Below are 23,075 nucleotides of genomic sequence, written 5' to 3'. Positions count from 1 at the left end.
GACATTGGAGGTATGGGTGTCAGGGCGGAGCACTTCATGGTGCTTGACATGTGCGATGATACGGCTCCACAGAAAGGATAGTCATTTACATTCAAGGCTATCATTTCCGGCTGCTTTGGAACTATGCAGCTAAGTCAATGACCATGCCATTGATTGTCCTCAGACTACCCACTCACTACTCCTCGAAACGACTTTTGGCGCAAAACTTCATCTTCAACCAACTGTGCTTCATTTGTGGACGGCAAAGGTTGTGGTTATGGTCGCCTTCCACTCTTGAACGAGTTAGAGCGTCCAATTTTCCAGTCTTACTAGATAATGCAAATCTTAGCCGTGAGAAGACATGCATACCGGAATACGCTTTCCCCGCTCCCACTCTCCGCATCCTCTGGACACCTCCTTAGGTGTTGCATACCACCACTAGGAATTAGCATAACGCGGTCACGTGTTGACATGTGAACCAAACAAGGCACGTGGGAAGTGGAGATGGGATGGAAACAATGGAGGTCACGGGGGTTGGAGTTTTTGTCATTCCTTATTCGGTTACCTCAAGTTGTTCGGTGCCATAAGCTCTATAACCCCTTTAGTTAATTAATACTGTGCACATGAATTGTGAAGTAAATCAAAACAGAGGATTTTACTCATTTCTGGAAAAATACTTTACTTAATTTGTCCATAGATAAATAAAATAAATAGCAAATTCTTTAATGCCATAGTGCTATGTAAAATTTTGTTTTTCTCTCTTTAAATATGCAATATATTATTTTGTACTTGCAAATGATAGTTGACAAACATTCTACACATAATTCATTTTCTCCTTTTTCTCCCTTCAGATGCTACATTATCAACCTAATCCGTCCACATTTAGTCTGCTTCCTCCTTGCTACTGAATTCGAAAATAAGTAAATAATATCGGATTGATGATTCGCGCCATGGATGCTTCCTCTCTCTGCCTGACTTTGAATACTTTCTGTTACCGTTGAGTTTACTAATGTATTTATTTTCCTCCCCTTTACTATGTCTTAGTTAAATATCAGGCAGAATGTCAATTAGAAGAACAAGCGCATACTGTTGCTTGGTCGTACCATATGTCTTGCGAAGCGAAGAGGCGGCTTTAGTCATGCACATTCAAGTCTACAGCCTTGAAACCAGATTTGAGAGTGTGATAGGCTTTTCCCAGAAGTTGGAAGGAGATTCGCCTTAAATATGGTAACAAGATTGTGCAAAATGTTAGAAAAAAAAAAAAAAACTACTCCCTTTTGGCCATCGATCAAGGGGCTTGGAATGTGCCTGCCTTCCGATTGGTAGAGGAATCCCTGTTGATGTCGCGACTTTATTGGTGAGAGTGTACGGAGAAGAGGGTGGGTGGAGCGTAAAAGAAGGAAGGGAGGGTGTGCGAGTTGGATGGTGGTGAAAGGAGGTGTAACCGGTTGCATTTACTTTAGTGGCAAAAGTTGGTATTCCATTGTACTGTTGTACTTTTGCTGCACTGTGTACTTTGCATTTAACAGTTAAAGAAAACCGAATTTTTCTTTTATGTAAATGCATGTGTTTAAAGTATCTTATTTTACAATATTATTCGCATCGTAAGTGTGATCCCAAACATTTCAAAACAATAGGTGAGAATTGCTTTATAAACGTGCAGGAGAACTGGGACCCGAACAGCCATACCACCTGGTTGAAGCAAAAAACTCAGTGCACTGAATTGCTGTCAGTCAAGTGTCAAATCACTGCTTTGAAAATTCGTGGAAAGAGAGAGCTTTAACAAAATTTCCTAAATGTTTGAACTTTAAGGCCATGTAATGCACAAATCAAGTTTTAATTCTCGTAAAAGGGGTTTGGTAATTCATCAGTTTTTGAAGGAGACAGGTATGTCAGTGTTGCACCCCGAGACTTCCCTGAAGATGAATAAACACACAATACTCAGACGGAATATTAAACGTTCGACAAACGGAAGGTATTAGGGCTACTAGCATTGCCCAAAGGCCAACCCAATCGACGTGGTACAATGACCAAGTCAATAGTGGTCCTTCATCAGAACCGGGAGTTAAACTGCCAACGAGTTACATACCCCCTTTCCACTTTTAAACACCGTCTCCGATGCCCCCTTTGATCAACTTCTTTGCGTCAGCCATCACAACGTAGTCGGTGCTGTGAGGAAATACCCAGGAGCCAGCCATGCCAGTCATCAAATTTCTATGTAACTGAGGTGATGCTTGATTGCAACATCACTGATTTCGGTTGGCGACTCACTTGGATCTAAGGTTTAATCCGGTTTAAGAAATGGATTCAGGAACGGGAAAATGAGCTGGCTATCGTGCGTGTCCATACGTAGGCGTACGAACATTGGAATAAAAACAGATTTGTGTAAGGAAAGACGGGTTTTAACACAGATTCATGGGGGAAAGGGCCTCACGCCCGTTCTCCTTGCCACGTTGTTCTCACTTCGGAACTGTCCAGTCGTATCTATTCGAGCCCTATACAGCTGGTAGAGAAGTGGAGGAGGTATTGAGGATTCACTTTATCAACAGCTTAAGGCAGCAGGCACGGTATGCAAACCCTACAACGAAGCTATTCCAGATGGTTTACGGATAGTACGGCTTCAATTGTTAATAGCTTTCTTGCAGAACACAAGACTGAAGTAGTTGCCAAGGGTAGATGTCAATTTTTGCCCTTCTTTTTAGGGTCAAAACTGATTCTCAAATCCGCAGCATACGCACTCCTTCCGCCCCAGTACCGTTTATTACCCCAGCAGAGGAAATCAGGCTAGATGTACTTTAAGGTCGGGTTCGCTTTGCGCAGCCACCAATGCAGCACTCTGAGACTTCCCTGTAGTCGAAAAGTGAAAGTGTTAGGCCTACTGGCATGGCCCGAAGGCCAGCCTACCCAGCGCGGTACAATGGGCAGGACACAAAGTGGCCTTTTACCAAAACCGACCGCTAAACAAACAACCTGTTGCATGAGACTCCACATAGGGTACTTCCACTTTGAGGCGTGATCTTCGAGCCGTGATGAAAGCCTCGCAACGCATCCGATTGTAAGCAAATCTTCTTTCACAGAACTTTGGCGGGTCGTTACTTTCGGGAAAAGGTGGGAGAGGAAACGCCTCTGTAGCAATGACTATTAAATAGGTGGATTGTTTGTTTTAGCAACGCCTAGACGAAGGGAAGCAACAAATTTATTTGCACAGTGATGACAAAAAGGTAAGTTGTAAAAGCAAAAATTTTTGTCATAGCAAAATTATGCAAGAAGTGCAAAGCCTATTATTAATTGAGTAAAAATTAACTTAAAAGTATTTCGTGTCGACTGTGATTGAATTTTTGTCACGCGTTCATATAGCTACTCTTATTTGACTTCGTGTTGATCAAGGAGGGGCCTTTCATGTCCAAATCGAAATTGGGCCGGGAGGGAAGACTGTCATGCTAGCAGTTTGTACAGGAAGGAATGGAATACGAGATGTGTTTAGGACGGCATGTGTAGCAATGCATGATTGTTCTATCCCGAGCCCCATAATCTTAAAAGCACCGATTTTTTTCCATTAGCAGTAAATAAACAAGTGTAAATTGTGCGTGAAAACAGTAGCGTTTGGTTGTGGTTAGCGGGAACAGCGTTTATATCATAAAGAAATGCGCATTTGACATTTCACACAACATGGGAGATTGTACACAGGTTAACGCCTCGAGTACCCTAGTGTAGTGTAATACTCATGTTGTTTTAATGTGCCTTTCAGGGAGGAGGCAATCAGGAAATTCGAATCTCGTTACCGGATCGTCCTCTCCCTTACCTAGTGACTGCGGCTCCCCTCCTTCTTGAATATTGTATTTTCCCTATCCGTCTTGTCACCTTTAATAAAGATGTCCAAAGCGAATCAACTGGGTCTGTCTAGGAACGCTAAGAATAGGGAAGCGGAGACGGAGGAGTCTCGCTCCACAGTAGAGTCTTCCATTCAAAACAAGCAGTCAGGATGGAATCTATTTATCCACGGGAGTATACGTGCTTCTAAGCAAATGCCAGCTCACATCATCACACTAAATAAAAAGGCGTTCAGATGGCGTTATTCCGCAAACCGACATAGGAACACTGAATGCAAAAGTATGTGTTGAGTAATTATAATGACTTGAAGTGGAAAACAAATTAGGGTGTCATCAATGACATTTTAATACGACAAGCTAGTAAGACGCTTTATAACTATCTAAACATATCTGCGACTCATGTGGCCAATTATGACACTATAAAAACTAGTAATAATCCTATTACTAGTAGTATATACACATTAGAATTATTATCCCGTATTTCGCTTGCCACAGTTTTAACTAGACATAAAGGAAGCATTTCTGGTAAAAAACTACTGTTAGGTGCGGTAGTTTATTTGTTTCTAATGAAGAAGCCTTGTGCTTATAGTGCATTCTTTTGTTTATATTTGTTTATTGCATCAATAGTCTAAAAAAGTCGGTCACGTTTTTCTCCGTGCTTTCTACGAAAAAAGTGCGTTGGCAGCTTCAGTGTGATGACTTTTTTTAGGTTTGCCGTTTTCGCACTTTGAAGCATGGCACTCAAATCAGTGGAAGAAGTTCTGGAATGTGTGCGTAAAAATAACAGCAGTAGATGTTTTCTTTACTTTATTGCCTCGCCGGATGAAACTGGTGAAAGTTGGTGCCCAGATTGTCGGAAAGGTGAACGTCCAAATTGTCGTATAACCCTACCATACTTGATATTTATGTTCACTTTATTTAATGGTCTACACATGTTTACGATCAATACGTTTTTTTAGCAAAAAAGCCTGTTGAAGAGGCACTAAAACAATTACCCTCCGATGCTGTGTTCCTAACAATTCATACTGGAAGTCGAAAAGAGTATGCTTCCCCATGGAATAACACTGCCATTTTCTAGATGGAAGGATCAAAGCAACGCATTCCGTCTCGAGCCTCAACTCAGAGTATCCAATGTGCCCACCCTGATGGAGTTCGGGAAAGTGAGTACCGTCTTAATTTTACTGTTTTTAGACAAAGCGCCTTATCGAAGAGCAACTGTTTAGCGTAGACACAATCCTTAAATATTTCAATCAATGAGACCATATTTACAAACCTTGAACTCAATGTGCACAACCTCCAACACCCCCGCCACCGTGACACCATTCCGACTTCTTGATTTGCCCCTGTGATAATCCGCGCCTCCGCCCTAGTCTGCTTTCATACTGAAGCGTCAACATGACACATCACCCCGACTCGCAGTTGATTTGCATCCGCAACAATCCGCGTCTCGACCCTAGTCTGCTTTCATAATGAAGCGCCAACATGACACATCATCCCGGCTTGCACGTGATTTTCGCCTGTGATAGATCACGGCTCCACCCCAATCTGTTTTCAGATCTTAATGCAAATTTTTAAAATAGATCAACTACCCCATTTTCCTTCCCGTGCTTGCCTCACCGGATAATTGGGACCTTTGGGAGGGATGAACATTGTAGAAGTAACGTGTATAAATGTTAGGGAACCATACATATTACGCGGTGGTGTTGTAGGTACCAATGTATATACAAAAACGGGGGCGGGGTTTTTAAACTAGGTCGGACACGTTCATTGGCATTTCATCGATTTGAGTGGAGTAGTATTGCTCAATGTCTCGCAAGATGCGAATATCTTCGTTTTTCACGAAATTTATAGCAACACCCTTGCGCCCAAAACGTCCCGATCTTCCAATACGATGAATGTAAAGCTCACGATTATTTGGCAAATCGTAGTTAATGACCATGGACACCTGCTGCACGTCTATACCTCGCGCCAGGAGGTCAGTAGTAATCAGAACGCGACTGGGAAAGACAAAAAATGCATAAATGAACTTAAAGTTAAAAAGCTCATTTTCGGAGTTGACATGTGCGTGAAATAATATGGGAAATTGACAAATGCTAAGCAAAAGCCTAGATCTCGCCTTACCTTTCACTGCTACGGAAATTTCTCATAATTTCTTCCCGCTCTTTTTGCACCATGTCACCGTGCATAACTGTAACGGTGAAGTTACTCTTACGCATTTTATCGGCCAGCCATTCGGCCTTTCGACGAGTGTTGCAAAATATGACAGATTGGGTAACCGTCAGAGTATCGTAGAGGTCGCAGAGTGTTTCGAATTTCCACTCCTCTCGCTCAACTGCCACGAAAAATTGTTTGATCCCCTCCAAGGTAAGTTCGTCTCTGAAAAGAAACGTAGTCAAAATCCATGCAAAGAGAATGTTGGTTAGGGAACAGTGATGCCCTCAAAGTGACAAGAGACCTACCGCTTAACAAGAATGCGGACGGGGTCAGTCATGAACTTAGACGTCATCTCAAGAATATCATGGGGCATAGTAGCAGACAGAAGAACTACTTGAGTCCCGGGAGGAAGATAGCGATAAACATCATAAATCTGCTCCTTAAAGCCCTTGTCAAGCATCTCATCAGCTTCGTCCAAAATTAGCAGTTTGATGGTTCGCGTACGCAGATTTCGTCTTTTAATCATGTCTAATCACAAAAGAGGTTGCTAAATAAGACACTTCACCAGAAACAGAAGTAACCTTTTAGACAATTAAGTCCCGAGATGGAACGTAATCTGAGAAAATCCATCGAATAAATGATGAGATTGGAAGAGAGGCAAAAAAACCTTACCAAAAACCCGACCCGGAGTTCCCGAAACAATATGTTGACCATAATCAAGCTTCTTGATATCTTCGCCGACATTAGTGCCGCCATAGCAGGCATGGCACTGCACGTTCATGAAATCTCCCAGCACCAAAATAACCTTCTGAATTTGCAATGCTAGCTCGCGTGTAGGCGACAGAATGAGAACTTGAGTATCACGTAGTTGAATATCAAGAACTTGTAATGAAGCAATTGCAAGAGTGGCTGTCTTTCCCGTTCCAGACTGCGCCCTAGAAAGAGAACTTAGTCAGGACCATGAAACCTACTGCGCAATCACATCGCGCCCAAGAATAATTTGTTTGATTGCCCGCTGTTGGATTGCAGACGGTCGTTCAAAGCCATAGGCGTATATTCCTCTCAAAAGATCTTCCCTAAGGTTCATGGAATCGAAAGTTGGTAGGACGTCCACATCCTCAGAGGTCTCGAACTCCATATTTTTGAATTCGTCCACCGGATTCGGGCGTCTGCTTCTCGACTCCGCCATTGACCTACGATGCACTGAGTTTAATTTATGGAATAAGAACAAATAAAAGCAGAAAACAAGCAACCCAAAATGGATGTATTTTATTACTACAACGTCATCGTAAATAAGGTCTCAATATCTCCAGGGATCAACACCAGGAGGGACTTTCCGACCGGAGTAGAGTGCACTGCGACCTTTATAAGTATCGAGACCAAATGTCTTCGAATTGTAAAGGCATTTAAAAAGAAGGTACGCTGCTGTTGAACCAAAAACCGCTGCCGAGACAATTTCTTTACCTTTTATCCGGAACCAAATAGGAATCGCCATTCCTAACAGCTTTAGCCGCCTTTATAAAAATGATGAAATTTTATGCGATACTACCTTCTCCTGCTGCGTCTTAGAATAGTCGAAGTAAATAAGATAAGCAAGTGTGGTTGGAACGGAAACCGATAGAAAATTCCGCCGAACAAATGCAAAAACCCGTCCAGGCTCGCCAAAGTTAACCATTGCAAAGCCGCGAGCTTCCCGACAACCTATATAAACAAAATTCATGCAATAAGTTATTCAATTAATCCTAGACTTTTTATTTATTTGTAAATAAGGACAGCTAATTTATTTTTTCCGATTAAAGATTAGATGGTAAAGTGTTTGACGTTACTTAATTCAACGATATCATAAGGACCCCCCGTTAGAAACATGTCTTGCTATGCACCAATCATTCTGCACATACACCCCAGCCATTGAGCGGACCCATGTACCAACACTGTGCTGAATTCGCCATTCACTCCCCGCAGGAGCCCACAACAGCCGCCGAGATCCAAACCCACCACGACCCCCTCGAAGCGCGAAAAACAACCATCACAAAGCACAACGCATTCGAGGAAATAAGTCCAGATTTAATGGTCCAGAAATCCGTGTTCAGTTAGCTCGTATGCCACAACTCCCGGATCCAGGTCATAGAGTTTCCAAAGAGAACTTGCGGCCGCCTGAATGGTGACAAATTGATGTAAGTAGCGCAAAACACCAACTGTTGACGCAGAACATATTAGGCCTACCTCTCTCAAAATCGAGGGTTGATCACTATCAGTATACGTACACAGCACTTTCACCACAGGTTGTAATGTACTAGAAAATAGCTCCAACTGAAACCAAAAACACAGTAACTAGTTTTGAAAAAAGGAATTTTCTAAATCTAAAAATGTTGGCGGCATAAACAGTTCACAGCTTTAGGAGGAAATTGCAGTAGGCACCATGCCTACACTAAAAAGGCATGCCTAGAAAAACATGTCCTGTTTAAAGCAAAATGAAACTATCCAGTTTTTCGATGGTAATAATGGAACTTCGGTGAAAATCCATTTCTAACGATCAAAACAAACAGTACCTGTACACATATAGGTCCAATTGCGTAAAGAAGCCGCCTCTGGACACGACAAGCAGTGAGACACTCAAATGATGATGTGGCTCCCGCACTACTTGGAGCGAATAATAGTAAATTATTACAAACTTCTGGGAGGTATCGGAGAGACATATAACCCTACAATCGTTAGAGTACCTGACGGAAGCTCCGCGCTCCAGAAATGTCACTAGAGACCCAATCAAATCGGTTGACGCTCGAGATCGAATGAAGGATCCCGCTGCGGAGGTTAGCGTTGCAAACAGTTCAAAAGCCTATAGGTGATTAGAAGACAACCAATAATTTTGACGTCCAAAGGAATCACGAATGTCAAAGTCGTCCTGTTACCTTTTCAACGACCGCAGGATTACGATCTTGCATTCTTGCCAACAGTGGGGACCAGATTTTGTGAACCAAGGGTAAAAGAACATCTGTAGGGTGAAAATCAGGCATGAAGGAACCTCGTACTGAAGTGCAGTATTGAAGAGAGCAAAGAGTACCTTCATCAGTTAAACGAGAACAACCGTCACAGAGAAGGGACATTGCCAACACCTTGAGTCGGGTGTAACTGCTCGACATCATGTGAATGGTACGGAGCATTATCTACAAGTTATTAATTTACTTATTTGCAAAATAATGAAATGAAAGACCAAATTCCTTTTGAAATGACTAATTACCTCTTCAGCCAGCCTTATGTGGGTGGGACGGGTGATCGGTTGGTCCTGTTGGGCATCAAAAGTCGCCTGTTCATCAGAAGATGTTGAAGTAGTCAGAGTCTGGTCAGTGTGCGAAGGCGACTCACTAAAGGCATAGCTATGTTGCCTACGCGTCAAATTAACCAAGGCAGAGGTCATCTTCAGAGCCTTCTTCATGCAATTGGATGTAACGGCCTAAAAGGAGGAATCATCACATACAGCAATTAGATGAAGCCATACTCTATCCTTGCAGATCAGTGGCAGGTCTGACTTAGGTCACTCTCACCTTATCGTTTCTCCGGTTTTTTAACTTTTCGATAAAACTAACTTCCGAGCCGATTGTTGTTGACGAATATAGCGGAAGAGGGCGCCTAGAATCGCCACTACTCTCAACGTTAGTTGGATTTGGTCGCAGGCAAAAACCGACAATCTTGCGAAGGACGGGCAAAAAAACAGACGCCGCGAACTCGTAGCTCAGATCCATACAAATAAGCATCTGGAGGGTGAAATGACACGGTGAAAGAGCATCAAAGGGTCCCAGTTTGAAAGACCACATACACCACATACTTGCATGACGACAGGTTGTACTCGTTGAATTGCCTCAAAAGTCGTGTTGTCCACAAGGTAGGAGAGAGCTCGACAAGCGGTCTCTAACTTTATAAACAACGGAGACGTAGAGAATGCTGAATTATCCGATGGTATAGAGAGCAGAACTGCATGGAAGTCGATGGTTAGGGATGAGAGAATGGGTTCAGATGCGGCACAAGTGAATTCCTCGAACCTAAAAGAGGAAAGGAAGGCCTGTAGGTACGAAGTCGAATGGACATTTGGTAAGAGCATTTGTGGTAATTAAGAAAGATAGCTATGGCTCAGAGAAAATTTTCCTTTAAATACGACAGTAAAACTAGGCAACGAATAATAAAAAAAAAACCTGGAATAGCCACAATTCGTGGAGATAGATGAAAGGGCTCTTTGAGCGGTCGAGGCGATCAGTCCGGCACCGGTTGCAAGGCCAAACATTTGTAAAATAAATGTTTGCATTTCATCCGGATAGGTAGCTCCTTCCTCCGCAGATGAGCCCCAAATCTGCAAGACAGAAAATGACGTTTAAACCACTGCTTAGATTTTTGTCTTAGGTATGCACCCACAGAATGGGATAAGTGACAACGTTTTGGAATCAAATGTCCACGAGTTTACAACTGGGCGCCTATCTCTCGCTCGCTGTAGCAGCATCCCACTTTCCTGCCTTTTTCTGATGCAGCGAATCACTCTCGAAAGAGGTAAACGAAATACTACATCCTCCGCGTCAATACGTCAATTCTAGAAGCTTCCAATCAACTTGTTACTGACTTAGCAACTGCCCAGAAGGTCAAAATTGAAATATATGCTCCCCTAATGCTCTGCTTGCAAATGTGAAAGGAAGAAAAGTCATTCCCATTTCAAACGACTCACAGCGACCCTCTAACTCGTCCCGTACGACTCGTAGAGACAAGGTCATACAAAAGGACTGAAGCACTTTGAGAACGTACCATTGAGGCAGTGGCAAGAAGTTCCATGAAAGTGCAGGCTTTCAAACACCTGAATTTTTGCTCTTTTGTAGTAAGAGTAGGAAATGCATCAATTATCGGCTGTTCAGATGGAGGCCATTGCGTGATAGCAGTCTGATCTGTTTCAGAATTCAACTGGAGAGGACTTCGTTCGGACAGTCTGTCCAACAAAGTGCTAAGCACAAAAGAAAGCACCGGTATAAACATTTAGTGTAATTCATACATTTGTCGGTTCTTTAAAGACTTACACGACAAGACTAATCCTTTCTGAGACAGGTTGGTCATCTGAAGGGTATGGAGACAAAAAACAATAGTTGAGTAAATACTCCAATATTACGTAGGCAAGAGAATGAAGAAATGCGACTACTACTTACCACAACGGGAAAGGCCAGAGGCACACGCAGAAAGGAGAAGAATGGACGAGACCTCAAGATCCGCATCAGACTCCATGATTCGCACAAACATTTGACTTACACAATCAAAGTTTAAACCTACGTTTGCCAGTAACTTAAATAACTTAACTTACATGAACAGGTTAGCAGACAAACCACCTCCAACACTCGGTAGAGGTTTGCCGGATTCCGGAAATGTACAAAGTACTTTCTGAAAAGCTGGACTATGGGAAAAGTAAGTAAATGGTAAAAAAAAACAAACAAACTACTACCAGTTGAACATGTCCCAGTGGGCAATGAGGTGACCTCATCAATTAGGCATACAGTGTCAACATCGAGCTCCAAGTATTTACACAGAGTAGTAAGACAAGATTTTAAATTACTTTCATTTTCATTGAATCGGGAGATCCCCTTAACACCTGAAAGATGAGATCACATGAAAGAAGGTTCATTTACCCAAGAATTTCAGAACACCACACATTCGACCAAGCAGAGATCGGCAAATGTTCTCATCTAAGGGATAAAGTGGCATACGTAGACAATTTAAAACTAGTACTAAATAGTATTCTGACAGATTTTGACAGACGAACCTATAGATAGCTAACCTGAGCACTTTTGTAAACTTGCTGCAAGCTCCTCCGACACATCCAACAAAATTTGGCGTGCAATATCATCGATAACCTCTCGGCCAGATAAACCCACAAAATTTAATCCGGAAAAATCCTTAGTGGTCAGTGTTGGAAAGTCCCGTTTTGAAATTTCTAAAAGAACTTTAGAGGCTTTTTTGAGTGAAGAACAACTGTCGTCAACATCAACGATAATAAGAGAGCTGAGAAGATGATCTCGCAATGACTGTGCATCTGTGTTCAGGTTGAGAAATCTCCAGCAATTGCATAGTATATCCGATGAAAAATCAGAAAGTGCAAGGAACAATCGGTCTTTTGCCGAGGGACTGTAAATTATTGGTTCAGAGAGTATGGACGTGGAACAAAATTTTAAAAGCTTCCCAAGTGGAGATATGGCGTTTTCCACAAAGGAGAAGTAGTCTTTTAACTGAATCTCGTCCAAGATTTCCTTATCCAAAGCTGCAAATTAAATTGAGCAAAAAAGGACGAATATCTTTACATTCGACATCTTGTAAAGTTTCATTTCCAACGCAAACAACGACCAGTTTAGATAAGGTCCGAAGAGCACTCTAAATTTAACATATGTTTAAATGTCTTACAGCTTTAATGGCCGAGTTTCTGCCCTTTTCACCCACAACAGCGGCAAAAAGAGCTTGCGAAATGCCAGGGAGTATTTTCGAGAAATATGAAGCACGTAATGCACGCACATACGATATACCGCCACTGGAAATCTTATTAAAACGATCCACAAAAACTTCAATTGAAGAAATGGCCCGAAGTCTGACTTTATTGCCTCTCTGGCTTCGCACAATTTCAAGTATATGGGAGTACAAGTGTGCCAAAACAGGCAGAAGACTCACATCAGCAATATGGTCAGACCTAAGGCTTATGTACAACAATTGAAATGCTTACATAAAAGATGAAAGTAAAAGACAGTTCTCAATCAAAATAATGAGGTATATCCAAGCTTCATCCGACATAGCACCAGAATTGTCTATGCCAATTGCAAAAATGACAGAGCTCAAGTCATTCAGAACGGTGTTACAATCCAAATAAACACCAATTTTATCCAAATATTTCAGCAAGAGTAAGCAGTTTTTGAATGACGCTTCCGCATTTTTTAATCTAGGAGCAATTGATTGGAGAACTAACTTACGACACACGATTGAGAAGAATTTTCCACAAGCGAACTGGGAGACTAGGATCCGCTTGCAATTCTTCAATTTCCATTAGCCCTGTTCCACTTAGGATAATGGAAATCATACTATCTAACTTTTTCAGCAAAGCCTCCGCATTCATTTTCTGAATTTTTCATAATTCCCAGAACTTGAAAGGTCACATTAGTGAAAAGCCGATTTGTTATAACACGACTTTCTTTTCATTGAGGTAGGATGTAGAAGCAGCTAATTACTAGCAAATTTTTTAAGTAGTTTATGTCATTTGTGTGTTTTAAAAGGCCTGTGCTAACGGTTAGTTCAAATAATTGGTTAATGCAATGTAGCAGACTAGCATGCTAAAACAGCTGCCAAAAAACATGTAGCCGAAAGTTTTAGAGCTTACTATGGAGCAAGACTCATCGGTCTCCAATTCTCTATCCCTAGCGTTCTTAGGCAAGTCCGATTGATTCATTTTGGATATATTTATTAGAGTTGAAAACATGGAGAGGGAAAATACAGCGTTCAAGAAGGGGGGGGGGGAGACGCAGTCACTAAGTATGGGAGGGGACAATCCAGTCACGAGACTCGAATTTCTTGCTTGCCTGCCCCCTGGAAGGTACATTAAAACAACATAAGCATTACATTATACCCTTTTTGTTTCCAAAAATGTCTCATAATGGTATTTTGGCACGTTTTTGCTTAGAGAGTTTAGTTAAGTAGTTCAAGACCTCCTCCGCAAAATCGCGGAAGCTAATGCAGTCTCTCTAGTTTTATATCCGGCAGGCTACTAGTAACGCAATGATAGAATTGCCCAATTTTCAAATTTGTTGGAAAACCCTTCTTTTGCCTCAGCTTTTACATTTATTGAGTTAATGCTACCCCTGGAGAGCTAATTCCAAACATTTTTTAACAATTTGATGTGCCTAATGTTTTAAAATACGTGAATTTTAGCCCCTTAATGACAACCTACCGGTACATCGTCGATCATTTCCCGTGCCTAGCCGGTTTCCTAACAGGAAAATACATCATTCCTATTGGTTGAGGGTGAACCAATCAGTACGTGGTAAAAGGCGCGCTCCGACGGAACGGCCCGTGTGAGTGGCTACGCTCGCACGCACGCAAGCTGGCAGGATTCAATGGCGAGCCGCAGCACGTGAATTGGCAGCACTCACACTCCGTTGTTAGGCGGAGGCACTTGGTCGAGGCGGCTTGGTTGTTTTTCGTCATCTTCTCCCTCTGAACAAACTGCACTTGCAGGATAATGTGCGAAGAACTGAAGGACGCATATTTCACGATTGACAAGAAACACTCTGGTACGTGATCAGCATTACTGGCGGCCTAATGCACTCGAGGGACTTTTGATTTGCACATCGCGTTTTGTTTACTTTTCGTGAAGCTGTTTATGTATACAAATGTGCACTTCAGAAAGTGCCTAATCCGTCTATTTGTAAGGTAAAAACACGTGGGAAATTTGGTTATTATAATTGTTAATGCTGTTTTCACCAAGGTTTGAATAAAAATCCGATGAAATTGTTTAAATGGACACAATGCATTTTGTTCAATTGTTGTTTGAAGAACGTTTTGTTTTGCATCAATAAAACGGTTTTGTATCCTGGGTGTCTGTGGTGAAAGTGTCTAAATGCTTCTTTTTGCTTAACATTACGCCTTAAGCCCCCTAAGATGAGGTAGAGTGAAACATTCTGCCGTGCCATGTAGTCTTCACACGTACCCACGTGTAAATTTACCAACAGAGCAGCATGCTGTAACTGGTTTCATGGTTCAATTGTGCACAGTCTAACATGAATTTGTGAATTTTGTGTGGTTTCGCCCCAGAGTTAGAGGGGTGGGTCTGTGCCGACGTCAGTCAGCCGAAACACAGGGTATTTGTGCACACGAAGTCAACTAGGCGAGACGCAATGCAAGTGCTGAACCACTTGACCCTTCAGATGAATAAGAAAACAGGGGATTTTTAATGTTGGGGAAAGTTTCTGTTAGGCCTTCCCGTATTTAGAGAGGATTTTATAGTAATGTGCTCAAGAATGCATTGAATATGTGCAGGTTACAAACTTACACCTAGATTTTCCCCCGTCTCTTTATGGTTGGTGCTAAGTTATACAGAGGTATTAATTATTACTTCAAGACAGGCGATATATGGTGTCGCGGTGCTTTAATCTTTCCCGCGCTCTACAGACAACTATAAATGCAAACATTTCCACAACATTGGCGTCAAGATAGGTCTTCATTAGGGATCCCTCTGCGGTTGTAGACGAATGTATCACCAGAATGTACCCGTCAAAATGACTAAAATTAGACAGTTTCAAGATGCCATCTACTTATTCGCCTTTTAGATGTAATTACCATTGAGGATCTGGAGAACTATCGTCGAGAAAATAACCTCAACGAAGACTTCATCCAGGTAAGTTTTGGCGCTCTCCTTGAAGCTGATGTACTATGCCGTGAAACATGCTGCCCATCAGGCAGCAAATTGACATTACCCTACAAAACTTGTCGTAAAATGCATTTAAAAGGAGCTTCATTTCTGCACCTCAAAATCGCCTTTATTGTTTGCTAGTTGAACGGACCTGATCCTAAACAACTAATGTAAGGACATCGGCAACATTGTGTGCATGTGACCCCAAAGATGGAAAGCCTATACTTTTCATTTTGTGGAACTTTAGATGTCAATATTTTTTCATATAGTACAAATCATGGCTTTTGATAGTGCATCAGCTTTTGGCTTTTGATGAATGCATTTTCCATTGCAGCGATGGCAGAAACTGTTTGATCCAGAAAACACAGGGGTTATCACGCTTCAGAGATTTAGTGAGGTACTTGGATTGAGTAAGGAGGAGGACCCGGAGGAGTAAGTAAAGACATTCCGACGCACCTCTATGTAAATCTCTAAAGTAAGGCGCATGGTTTAACCTCGCAACAATTAAGAGCCAATTTACAAGACTACTTAGGTTTCTGGGATAAACACTTCTAATTGAGCAGTCGATCGGCAATCACAACGTTGTCATTTTTGATGTTGACTTCAGAATTTGTAACTGCGCTTTGCTTGAACTGGTTACATGATTAAAGCTTGCATGAACCCATTGGATGAGAAATATGTCGCCATAGAAACTTGTCAACTGTCAATTGTAACATTTGAATCGGCTTTTTTCCCTTCTAATCTTACCTCATGACCGTTATTGATGGTGATAGAGAATACGTGGAGACCATCCCGTACAATTTAAGAATACATCACTTTCCCTCCCCTTTTTAGGGATGAAAAGGCAGAACACACCCCAACTGCCCCAGAGGAGCAACCTGAGATCCTCCAAATTGCTGAGGATATGGAGCCGGACAAACAGAAGGTCATTTTTGACCTCGTGAAACAAGTGGAAGAAACAAATGAGGTTAACGACAGAGTAAGCCATTTCTAATACTACAAACAAATAAGCAAAAATCAGCTGAAAAAGCAATCCAATTAGAAGTAGGCCATTAGGGGAGCTGGTTTTAAGTATCATTTAGTAAAGTAACAATTCCTGCAATCGAGCAAGGAAAAGCGGCATTATTTATATGCAGTGTTAAAATAAAAGAATTTTCTTGTTTTACTTACTAACAAAGCACGTATACCATACTGTCCACCTTTGCTCTTTGTAGGACATCGTACGATCCTTGAAGGCGAAGCTGGACGAGAAGTATGGTCGTCTCTGGCATGTGCTTATAGTGAGGGGTCAGTACCACGCGTTTTACTCCTACGAGGGTGGCAACTCCTTCTGCTTCAAGAAGGGTCCTCGAATTTACATTATCTTCAAGACGCCCGCCTATTAGGCAAATGTGTCTCGCCAAGATTCGCATAGATTAAGGATCATGCTTCCAAAGGAGCTATGCTATCTTCGAATTTCAAGCGCAACCTTGCTTCTCGAATGTTCAATAAAACCCCTGACCATCATATGGTCTGATGTTTTACACCTACATTGTAAACATTGGTCATAACGAGAGGTAATATGATCTAAAAAAGAGGCAAATTAAGGTGACAAAGACTAGGGTATATTTCTGCGTCTAATCACATGTCTAGTTACTTTGGCGAATCTGTCACCACAGATTGTGCTTCTGTTTCGACATCAACTTTGCATCATGATCAGCAATATAGTGTGTTTTGGAGACCCCCATGAAGACGGAGGATGACATAATGCTCGAGTAGTATACAAATATTCGACATAAAGAAAGTATTTGGGCTACTGGCGTGAGCCGAAGGCCAGCTCACTCAACGCGCTACATAGGCAAAGTTAAAATTTGCTAACCGCTAAAACTGAGAGACTAACCAGTTAGCTTTTAATGCCCCATTTGCTACTCAAATTAATGTATGTGCAAAAAAAGAGCAAAGAAGGATTGCATTTGCGAAATTATAATGAAGAACAATTAAAGCGAATAAATGAAAAAAACCGGTTTTGAAGAAAATAAAATCATTGTAATAAAGGCGTCGGCTCTCTAAAATAGGCTTTTTATATCATTTAGGCCTATTCTTGATGTCAAAATAACTTATTTAGGTAATGCCTGCAGGCATTGTAGACTTAAAGCGTGTGTGATTTAAAAAAATAAACAGCTTTTAAAATTTAACTAAGTGTTTTTGTTGGCTAAATGTGATTATTTTTAGATCACCCAGTTTGTTTGTATTGGCGACAATTTTTAAAGGACTACATTAAATTGATGCGCAGAGGCGCGCTTTTTAATTGTGACGTGTTAGCGTTTAATGGCTGCGCGAAGGAAAGCTGGGAAGGTTCAGGCTGAGGAACAATTGTCTCTCAAAGCTGCCTTGGATCCTAATGAAATAGTTTTTGGTGTGTGTCACATTTATGCTTCATTCAACGATACTTTTGTCCATGTTACGGATTCTACTTGTTCCGAAACAATTGTTCGTGTTACTGGCGGAATGAAGGTTCGAGCAGATCGTGACGAATCCAGTCCATACGCTGCTATGCTTGCCGCTCAAGATGTTGCCGAACGTTGCAAGGCCTTGGGCATTGGTGCACTTCACGTTCGCATTCGTGCTACCGGTGGCACCAAGTACGTTTTGTATTCCGTGTGATTCTCTTTCTTAGGGCTCGTACGCCTAGTCCGGCCGCTCAGTCCGCGTTGCGGGCACTTGCGCGCTCTGGAATGAGGATTGGCAGGGTTGAGGATGTCACCCCAATTCCCACGGATAGTACGAGAAGAAAGGGCGGACGTCGCGGTCGCAGACTGTAGATTCTTTTCCCCGAATAATACTGAGGTAACCGAGTTCAGACTCGTGCCTTACTTGGGAATTCTATTTGGGAAACCATTTACTCATGCTACTGGCTGTATTGCCTTACTTTTCCCATAATTTAGGTTGAGTACACCGCTAGTATTGCACTAGTTCGGACTGTTCTGGGCTGACAAATTTGGCTGCATGTTAGCCATCGTGTTGCGCTACGGTGACCGAGGTCCTTTACCGACTCCTGATTTCCAAAATGATACTGCGAGATATCAGCGGGGTCCTTGTTTGTACGCTTGCGCTGTGGGAACTAGTCTTGGCGCCACTAGGATATTCGTAAATTTTTTGTAAGTCGGAGGAGGGTGCGGTAAAAAGACTCGGTTTTAATGCATATGAAATAATCCACAATGTGGTAATCAGTGATTGTAGCTGAATCGGGAAGTAAATATTTTTAAGGTGTAAATCATCCCTCCGTGTCCGCGACGGATATGCGGTCTGACAAAGATTTGATGAACCTTCTCCAAGTCAACAGCCCCGTAGTTGCAAAAATGAAGTCCACTTGACCTGAAATAAAGGTACGGCGTTAAGCAGTTACACCCTGTGATACGGCCTGTATAGGGAGTGCTACGCATCTGCTGTTAATGTGGTGTGTTTGGAGACGTTGGCGTGGTCGCCGAGGTTTTGTCTCTTATTCAGATCTGGAGGTGTAGGGCTTCTTAATTGTTTACCTTCATCGTATGCGGCTACTTTGCGGAGAGCAGCCAGCTCAGAATGGGTCACTCCACCGACGAAAGCTATCACAACCGTCTTGCTGCCTTCGGGGCCCGCACTTGGCGTTGGGCGTTTGATCAGACCAGCGCCTGTCGAAGATATCCCGGTCTCTCCAGGATTCTGCACTTCGTCCACCTCCACTGCTGGTATGAGATCTGTCACGTAACTGCCGCTGCTAGCACTCGCTGCCTGAACGTGGGAGACGAGCCTAAGGCACCGATGCAGCATTCAGCAGCAAAAGCGACAAATTGGCGGTTAGAAATGGGTAGTTCCACTCACCTACGTCCAGCATAAAGAGCCGTGGAGGCGGCGTTCGAGAGGAGTGCCCCACCCGTGCCAGAGGTGGTTGATATTAGCGGACGCGTGGGCCAGCCGAGGGTCATGGCCTGCACCAAGCGCACACTGATTGGTACCCAACCCCCAAAAATACGCGCGAAGGCAGCATCCAGGTTCTGTTCTTCCCGCGGCGGTGGAGTCTCATCTGTCACGTGAAGCCGAAGGCTTCTACGGAGGGTGCTCGCGTAGGCCAGCGAAACAGACGCAATTGTGCGACGCACTGCTGTGCTCGTATCACCTGAGAGGATGTCGGCAGGACCACCTGTCGGTCTTGCAATGAGGGTTAGCCGCGAGCTCTCCTCCAGTAGACCGAGCTTGCGCAGATTATTCAGCGTTATCATGTGCTCTGGGCCGTACATCTGAACCCAAACGTATTACCGATCACAGTTCAAATAAGCTAGCCGTTTGACCATGCCTGTAGGCTCCGATTATCCTAATGTTTACATTCCTAACCTGAATTATTTCACGCATGTAAAACTCCATCGGACGCTGCTTTAGGCCACCACTACAAAACGATTGCACACAGAGTAGTTGGAGAACCTATAGATAGTGAAAGAGAAGGCATTAGTTAAGGGGGTACAAATTAATGGTCGCACATACTTCTTCGATGGGTGCCATTTGAAGAATTCGCTGCTCTACGAAGGGATGAATTTTATCCACTTCGAGCCCATTTAGAAAGTCTAAAGAGGTTAGTTAAATGAACAAGTGCGAGCCAAATTAGTACCTTGCTGTGCTCCATAGGAAGCAATGAAGTTTTCCGCAGTAGCGTACTCTCGAATACATTCAGCGATCGTCACATCTAGACGAGAAGACAGAGGAGGAATAAGTGGTGATCAGTGGGCAAAGTAGGTGTCCAATTTCAGCCAAGACTCACGTAATGACGTAGATGCATGCGATTGCCTCAATTCAGGCAACTGATTTACAACTTGACGAAGAGCTGTCAACTTAGTGGAGGACTTGGCTTCCTAAACAAATCATGAGGATAGATGCAACAGGGTCACGTTAACCCACATTCATTACACTTGACAACTCTTTGGTCCTCTTGCTAAGAATAACACCAATGTCAGCAAAGTTCTGACCTCGAATCTCGGAAAAGAGCACATCGGCGGAGTTAAAGACAACCCGTTTTGGCTCATTTTTATTTCCAGCCTGGGGCAATTTTGCACTTCCTACGTACACCACGATACCTTAATAACAAGTCGGACGTTTTCGGATAAAAGCGACTAACAACAATCACCGCCGACTTGCCATGCATGACAGGCCAAAGTTCATTGATGAGACCTTCGTAAGTGAGTTGGCTGAGACACGGGGTCAGAGCGTCAACACTGCGATCAATGATGATAAGGAGGTCGGTCTGGCCGGGTGACTCCAACGGCTGTACCACGGTGCCTTCCTGTCTGGCCGGAGCGTCCAGATTGGCTGTGGCCATCGCTTCCTGTCGCATCTGCGAAAGCATTTCCGCGATTCGCTGCAATCAACAACACTAATGTAAGCGCGATCGGCAAAATTACTCCTCGAGATGAGTTATAATCTATGTAACGCACTCAACGGCCATTTTTGTCCTTTTTTCCCGAAAACAAATTAACATCAACTTCTTCACGATGGAATTACGTTAAAAACGTCTACAAACATGCGACTTCATTCTTCTTTTGGTGCACACTTTTCTCCTGAAGCATATTTCTAACCACTGAGCATTCATACATAAGTTGTCCCGCCATATTCAAGCTAAGGCGGAAAATATGATACTAAGGAGTAAAATCAGGGGACTCCTCTGCACTATGTGTCTAGTTTGAATGTGCTCGACATTTCAACCACCTTATTTCTATACCATCTGGAAGTGAGCCTAAATGAAATAAGAGGTCCAGAGATACCTTAGCTTTGGGTCCTTTGGAACGTATCCGGGGGAAAAGACCGTAGACGGACTGGAATTTCATAAGGCCTTTGGCAAAGTTGAACAGGCTGTTTTCTTTGTTTCGTAAGCTAAAGTCCTGAAAGTAACGATGAGGACAGAAATTGTAAGTACACCGCACATAATGAGGATGCTATTAGGCTCGTCACAAAACTATGTACATTACTAAGATGCTTGTGTAAACGTACGGAAAAACAATCCGGATCTTCCATGGAAAGAAGGTCACTATCAAGAGGTAAAAGGGTCAAAGGTAGATCGTAGACACCGGCGAGTCTTTCCATAATTTGAGATTCTCGTAGAAATGATTTACAAACGATGGAACATTTTGGAATGGCAATTATACAATACTCTTTTTTTGCAGAATCAGTGGACTGTTGATGACGGGAAAATTCTCTAAATCGAAAAAAAGTGTTCTCCAGACTGTTGTGTCAAAAACCACTCTGTTAACAGTGCTTAAATATAACATTTAGGCAATCATGTAAGATGGCGCGGACACATAGAATGCAGGCACAAATAGCGAGCATCATGCATTAGGTGAACTCACATCTTTAGATACTTAACAACAATATCGAGAACCTTTAACTCAGAGCGGAGAATAAAGAAAATTGCATTGACATCTGGGGGCGGTGGAGCGGTTTGTGAGGACTCAATCACAAACGAATAACTCACGCCATGGTCCTAAAATGAAGTTATGAAGAGGCAATAAACCGAACCGAAGCGAGCTACAAACGAATGAAAAAATCGTATTTATTAAGAGGTACTACAGCTAGAGATAGACGCATAGCCTTATGCATGAGGGAACGTTGCGCCTAATGCAGAATCAAGTTGGGTATTAACTACATCAAAGCGAATAGATGTGAGATATAGGAACACAAATCCACCTTGAGCAATGAATGTCCGACAATGAGATTAACTGGAGGAATGGCTTCACGTTCCCAGTAAATGGCTTTCGGTCCACGATGAGCATCAAGCATCTGCAAAAGCTCCTTTTGGTAGACATCTTTGAGAGGAGCAGTTGAAAGAGAACGCGTTACCGTTGGCATAGTTGATGTGTACAAATCGTTAGGTGGCAGAAACCACAAGACAGCAGTAGCTAAACCAGAAATCATGCATCTGTAAGAGAGAACTAACAGAATCACTGAATAGAGACCACAAGGAAAACAAGCTGGTTCCTGGAAGCAATATTATGTTGTCAATAGTCCACAAAAGTGCTTACGTGCATTCCATACCCATAACACGCAAGCCGAAAGAGAACTCAATCTCTAGGATTTTTGAGAGGAATTTCGAAAAATTCGGAACACATTTAAGAGGACTGATACTATTTGACAACGAATTGGAATAAAATGTTAGATGCAACGGGTAAAACTAAAGAAGATCAAAAAGGAATGTAAGGAAACACACCTACACTTACAAACCAATCCCGCAAGCCACTAAGGTATTTTATGGTTTGCGGGTTGCAAATGGAAATACAGGTGGTTTGATGGAACTTTTAGATTCATTATAGCGTGTTAAACTCATAAACCGTGAAATCGCTACAGAAAGTGCTTGGAGGAATGCAACAATGGATATTAATAAAAATGGCCCATTGTTTAGACATGACAAGTTAAGATAAGTTGATTTTGACCGCATGCTGCAAAAAAAAAAATTTTCTTTTTTCCACACATTTATTTTTGGCGTTCGAATACCATGTTAATTTGTTCTTCAAAGAATCTAATGCTTACCGGGCAATTTAGAATTTTTCGGCCTTATCATCATGATCCCTTGTTTGCTAATCAATATGTTTTGAAGTCAGCATTCGTGTTTGCGGAATATTAACTTACCTGTGCTTGCAGTTCTATTTAATCAGTTTTCTCCAATGACTTTCTAAGTCAACTGCCCGGATTTTTAAATCGAGTGT

At 42.5% G+C, this 23,075-nt stretch overlaps 6 protein-coding genes across 6 annotated transcripts; 3 read left to right on the top strand and 3 right to left on the bottom strand. All coding sequences in view use genetic code 11, as the record gives it.

Moving 5' to 3' along the window:
- Nucleotides 1–4,543: 4,543 nt before the first annotated feature.
- On the top strand, nt 4,544–4,887 carry EGR_03122 (xylosyltransferase; the record flags this gene model as incomplete). The annotated part of the gene is made up of 2 exons (XM_024492371.1): nt 4,544–4,733; nt 4,769–4,887. 2 exons carry the CDS (start codon nt 4,544–4,546, stop codon nt 4,885–4,887), a joined length of 309 nt encoding a protein of 102 aa, XP_024353297.1.
- Nucleotides 4,888–5,553: 666 nt separating this feature from the next.
- Nucleotides 5,554–7,152, bottom strand: EGR_03121 (Eukaryotic initiation factor 4A-III; the record flags this gene model as incomplete). Its single annotated transcript, XM_024492370.1, has 5 exons — nt 5,554–5,806; nt 5,931–6,185; nt 6,269–6,491; nt 6,636–6,898; nt 6,935–7,152. The coding sequence occupies 5 exons, from the start codon at nt 7,150–7,152 to the stop codon at nt 5,554–5,556; spliced, it is 1,212 nt and encodes a 403-aa protein (XP_024353296.1).
- Nucleotides 7,153–8,027: 875 nt separating this feature from the next.
- EGR_03120 (hypothetical protein) lies at nt 8,028–13,083 on the bottom strand (the record flags this gene model as incomplete). The annotated part of the gene is made up of 21 exons (XM_024492369.1): nt 8,028–8,117; nt 8,187–8,273; nt 8,513–8,600; nt 8,684–8,799; nt 8,873–8,955; nt 9,025–9,127; nt 9,202–9,414; nt 9,506–9,715; nt 9,787–10,000; nt 10,151–10,305; nt 10,749–10,941; nt 11,015–11,051; nt 11,141–11,257; nt 11,293–11,382; nt 11,431–11,577; nt 11,615–11,671; nt 11,764–12,243; nt 12,284–12,353; nt 12,384–12,663; nt 12,697–12,909; nt 12,941–13,083. 21 exons carry the CDS (start codon nt 13,081–13,083, stop codon nt 8,028–8,030), a joined length of 3,186 nt encoding a protein of 1,061 aa, XP_024353295.1.
- Nucleotides 13,084–14,202: 1,119 nt separating this feature from the next.
- On the top strand, nt 14,203–16,757 carry EGR_03119 (Tegument antigen; the record flags this gene model as incomplete). The annotated part of the gene is made up of 5 exons (XM_024492368.1): nt 14,203–14,254; nt 15,290–15,357; nt 15,707–15,804; nt 16,207–16,351; nt 16,587–16,757. 5 exons carry the CDS (start codon nt 14,203–14,205, stop codon nt 16,755–16,757), a joined length of 534 nt encoding a protein of 177 aa, XP_024353294.1.
- Nucleotides 16,758–17,679: 922 nt separating this feature from the next.
- EGR_03118 (40S ribosomal protein S14) lies at nt 17,680–18,173 on the top strand (the record flags this gene model as incomplete). The annotated part of the gene is made up of 2 exons (XM_024492367.1): nt 17,680–17,993; nt 18,029–18,173. The coding sequence occupies 2 exons, from the start codon at nt 17,680–17,682 to the stop codon at nt 18,171–18,173; spliced, it is 459 nt and encodes a 152-aa protein (XP_024353293.1).
- Nucleotides 18,174–18,786: 613 nt separating this feature from the next.
- Nucleotides 18,787–22,221, bottom strand: EGR_03117 (Vacuolar protein sorting-associated protein 33A; the record flags this gene model as incomplete). Its single annotated transcript, XM_024492366.1, has 5 exons — nt 18,787–19,141; nt 19,213–19,628; nt 20,498–20,737; nt 21,141–21,257; nt 22,060–22,221. The coding sequence occupies 5 exons, from the start codon at nt 22,219–22,221 to the stop codon at nt 18,787–18,789; spliced, it is 1,290 nt and encodes a 429-aa protein (XP_024353292.1).
- Nucleotides 22,222–23,075: the final 854 nt, after the last annotated feature.

The sequence above is a fragment of the Echinococcus granulosus genome (assembly GCF_000524195.1).
Source record: "Echinococcus granulosus chromosome Unknown EG_S00015, whole genome shotgun sequence".
Taxonomy (NCBI): Eukaryota; Metazoa; Platyhelminthes; class Cestoda; order Cyclophyllidea; family Taeniidae; genus Echinococcus; species Echinococcus granulosus.
This window is presented reverse-complemented; position numbering and strand designations above follow the sequence as displayed.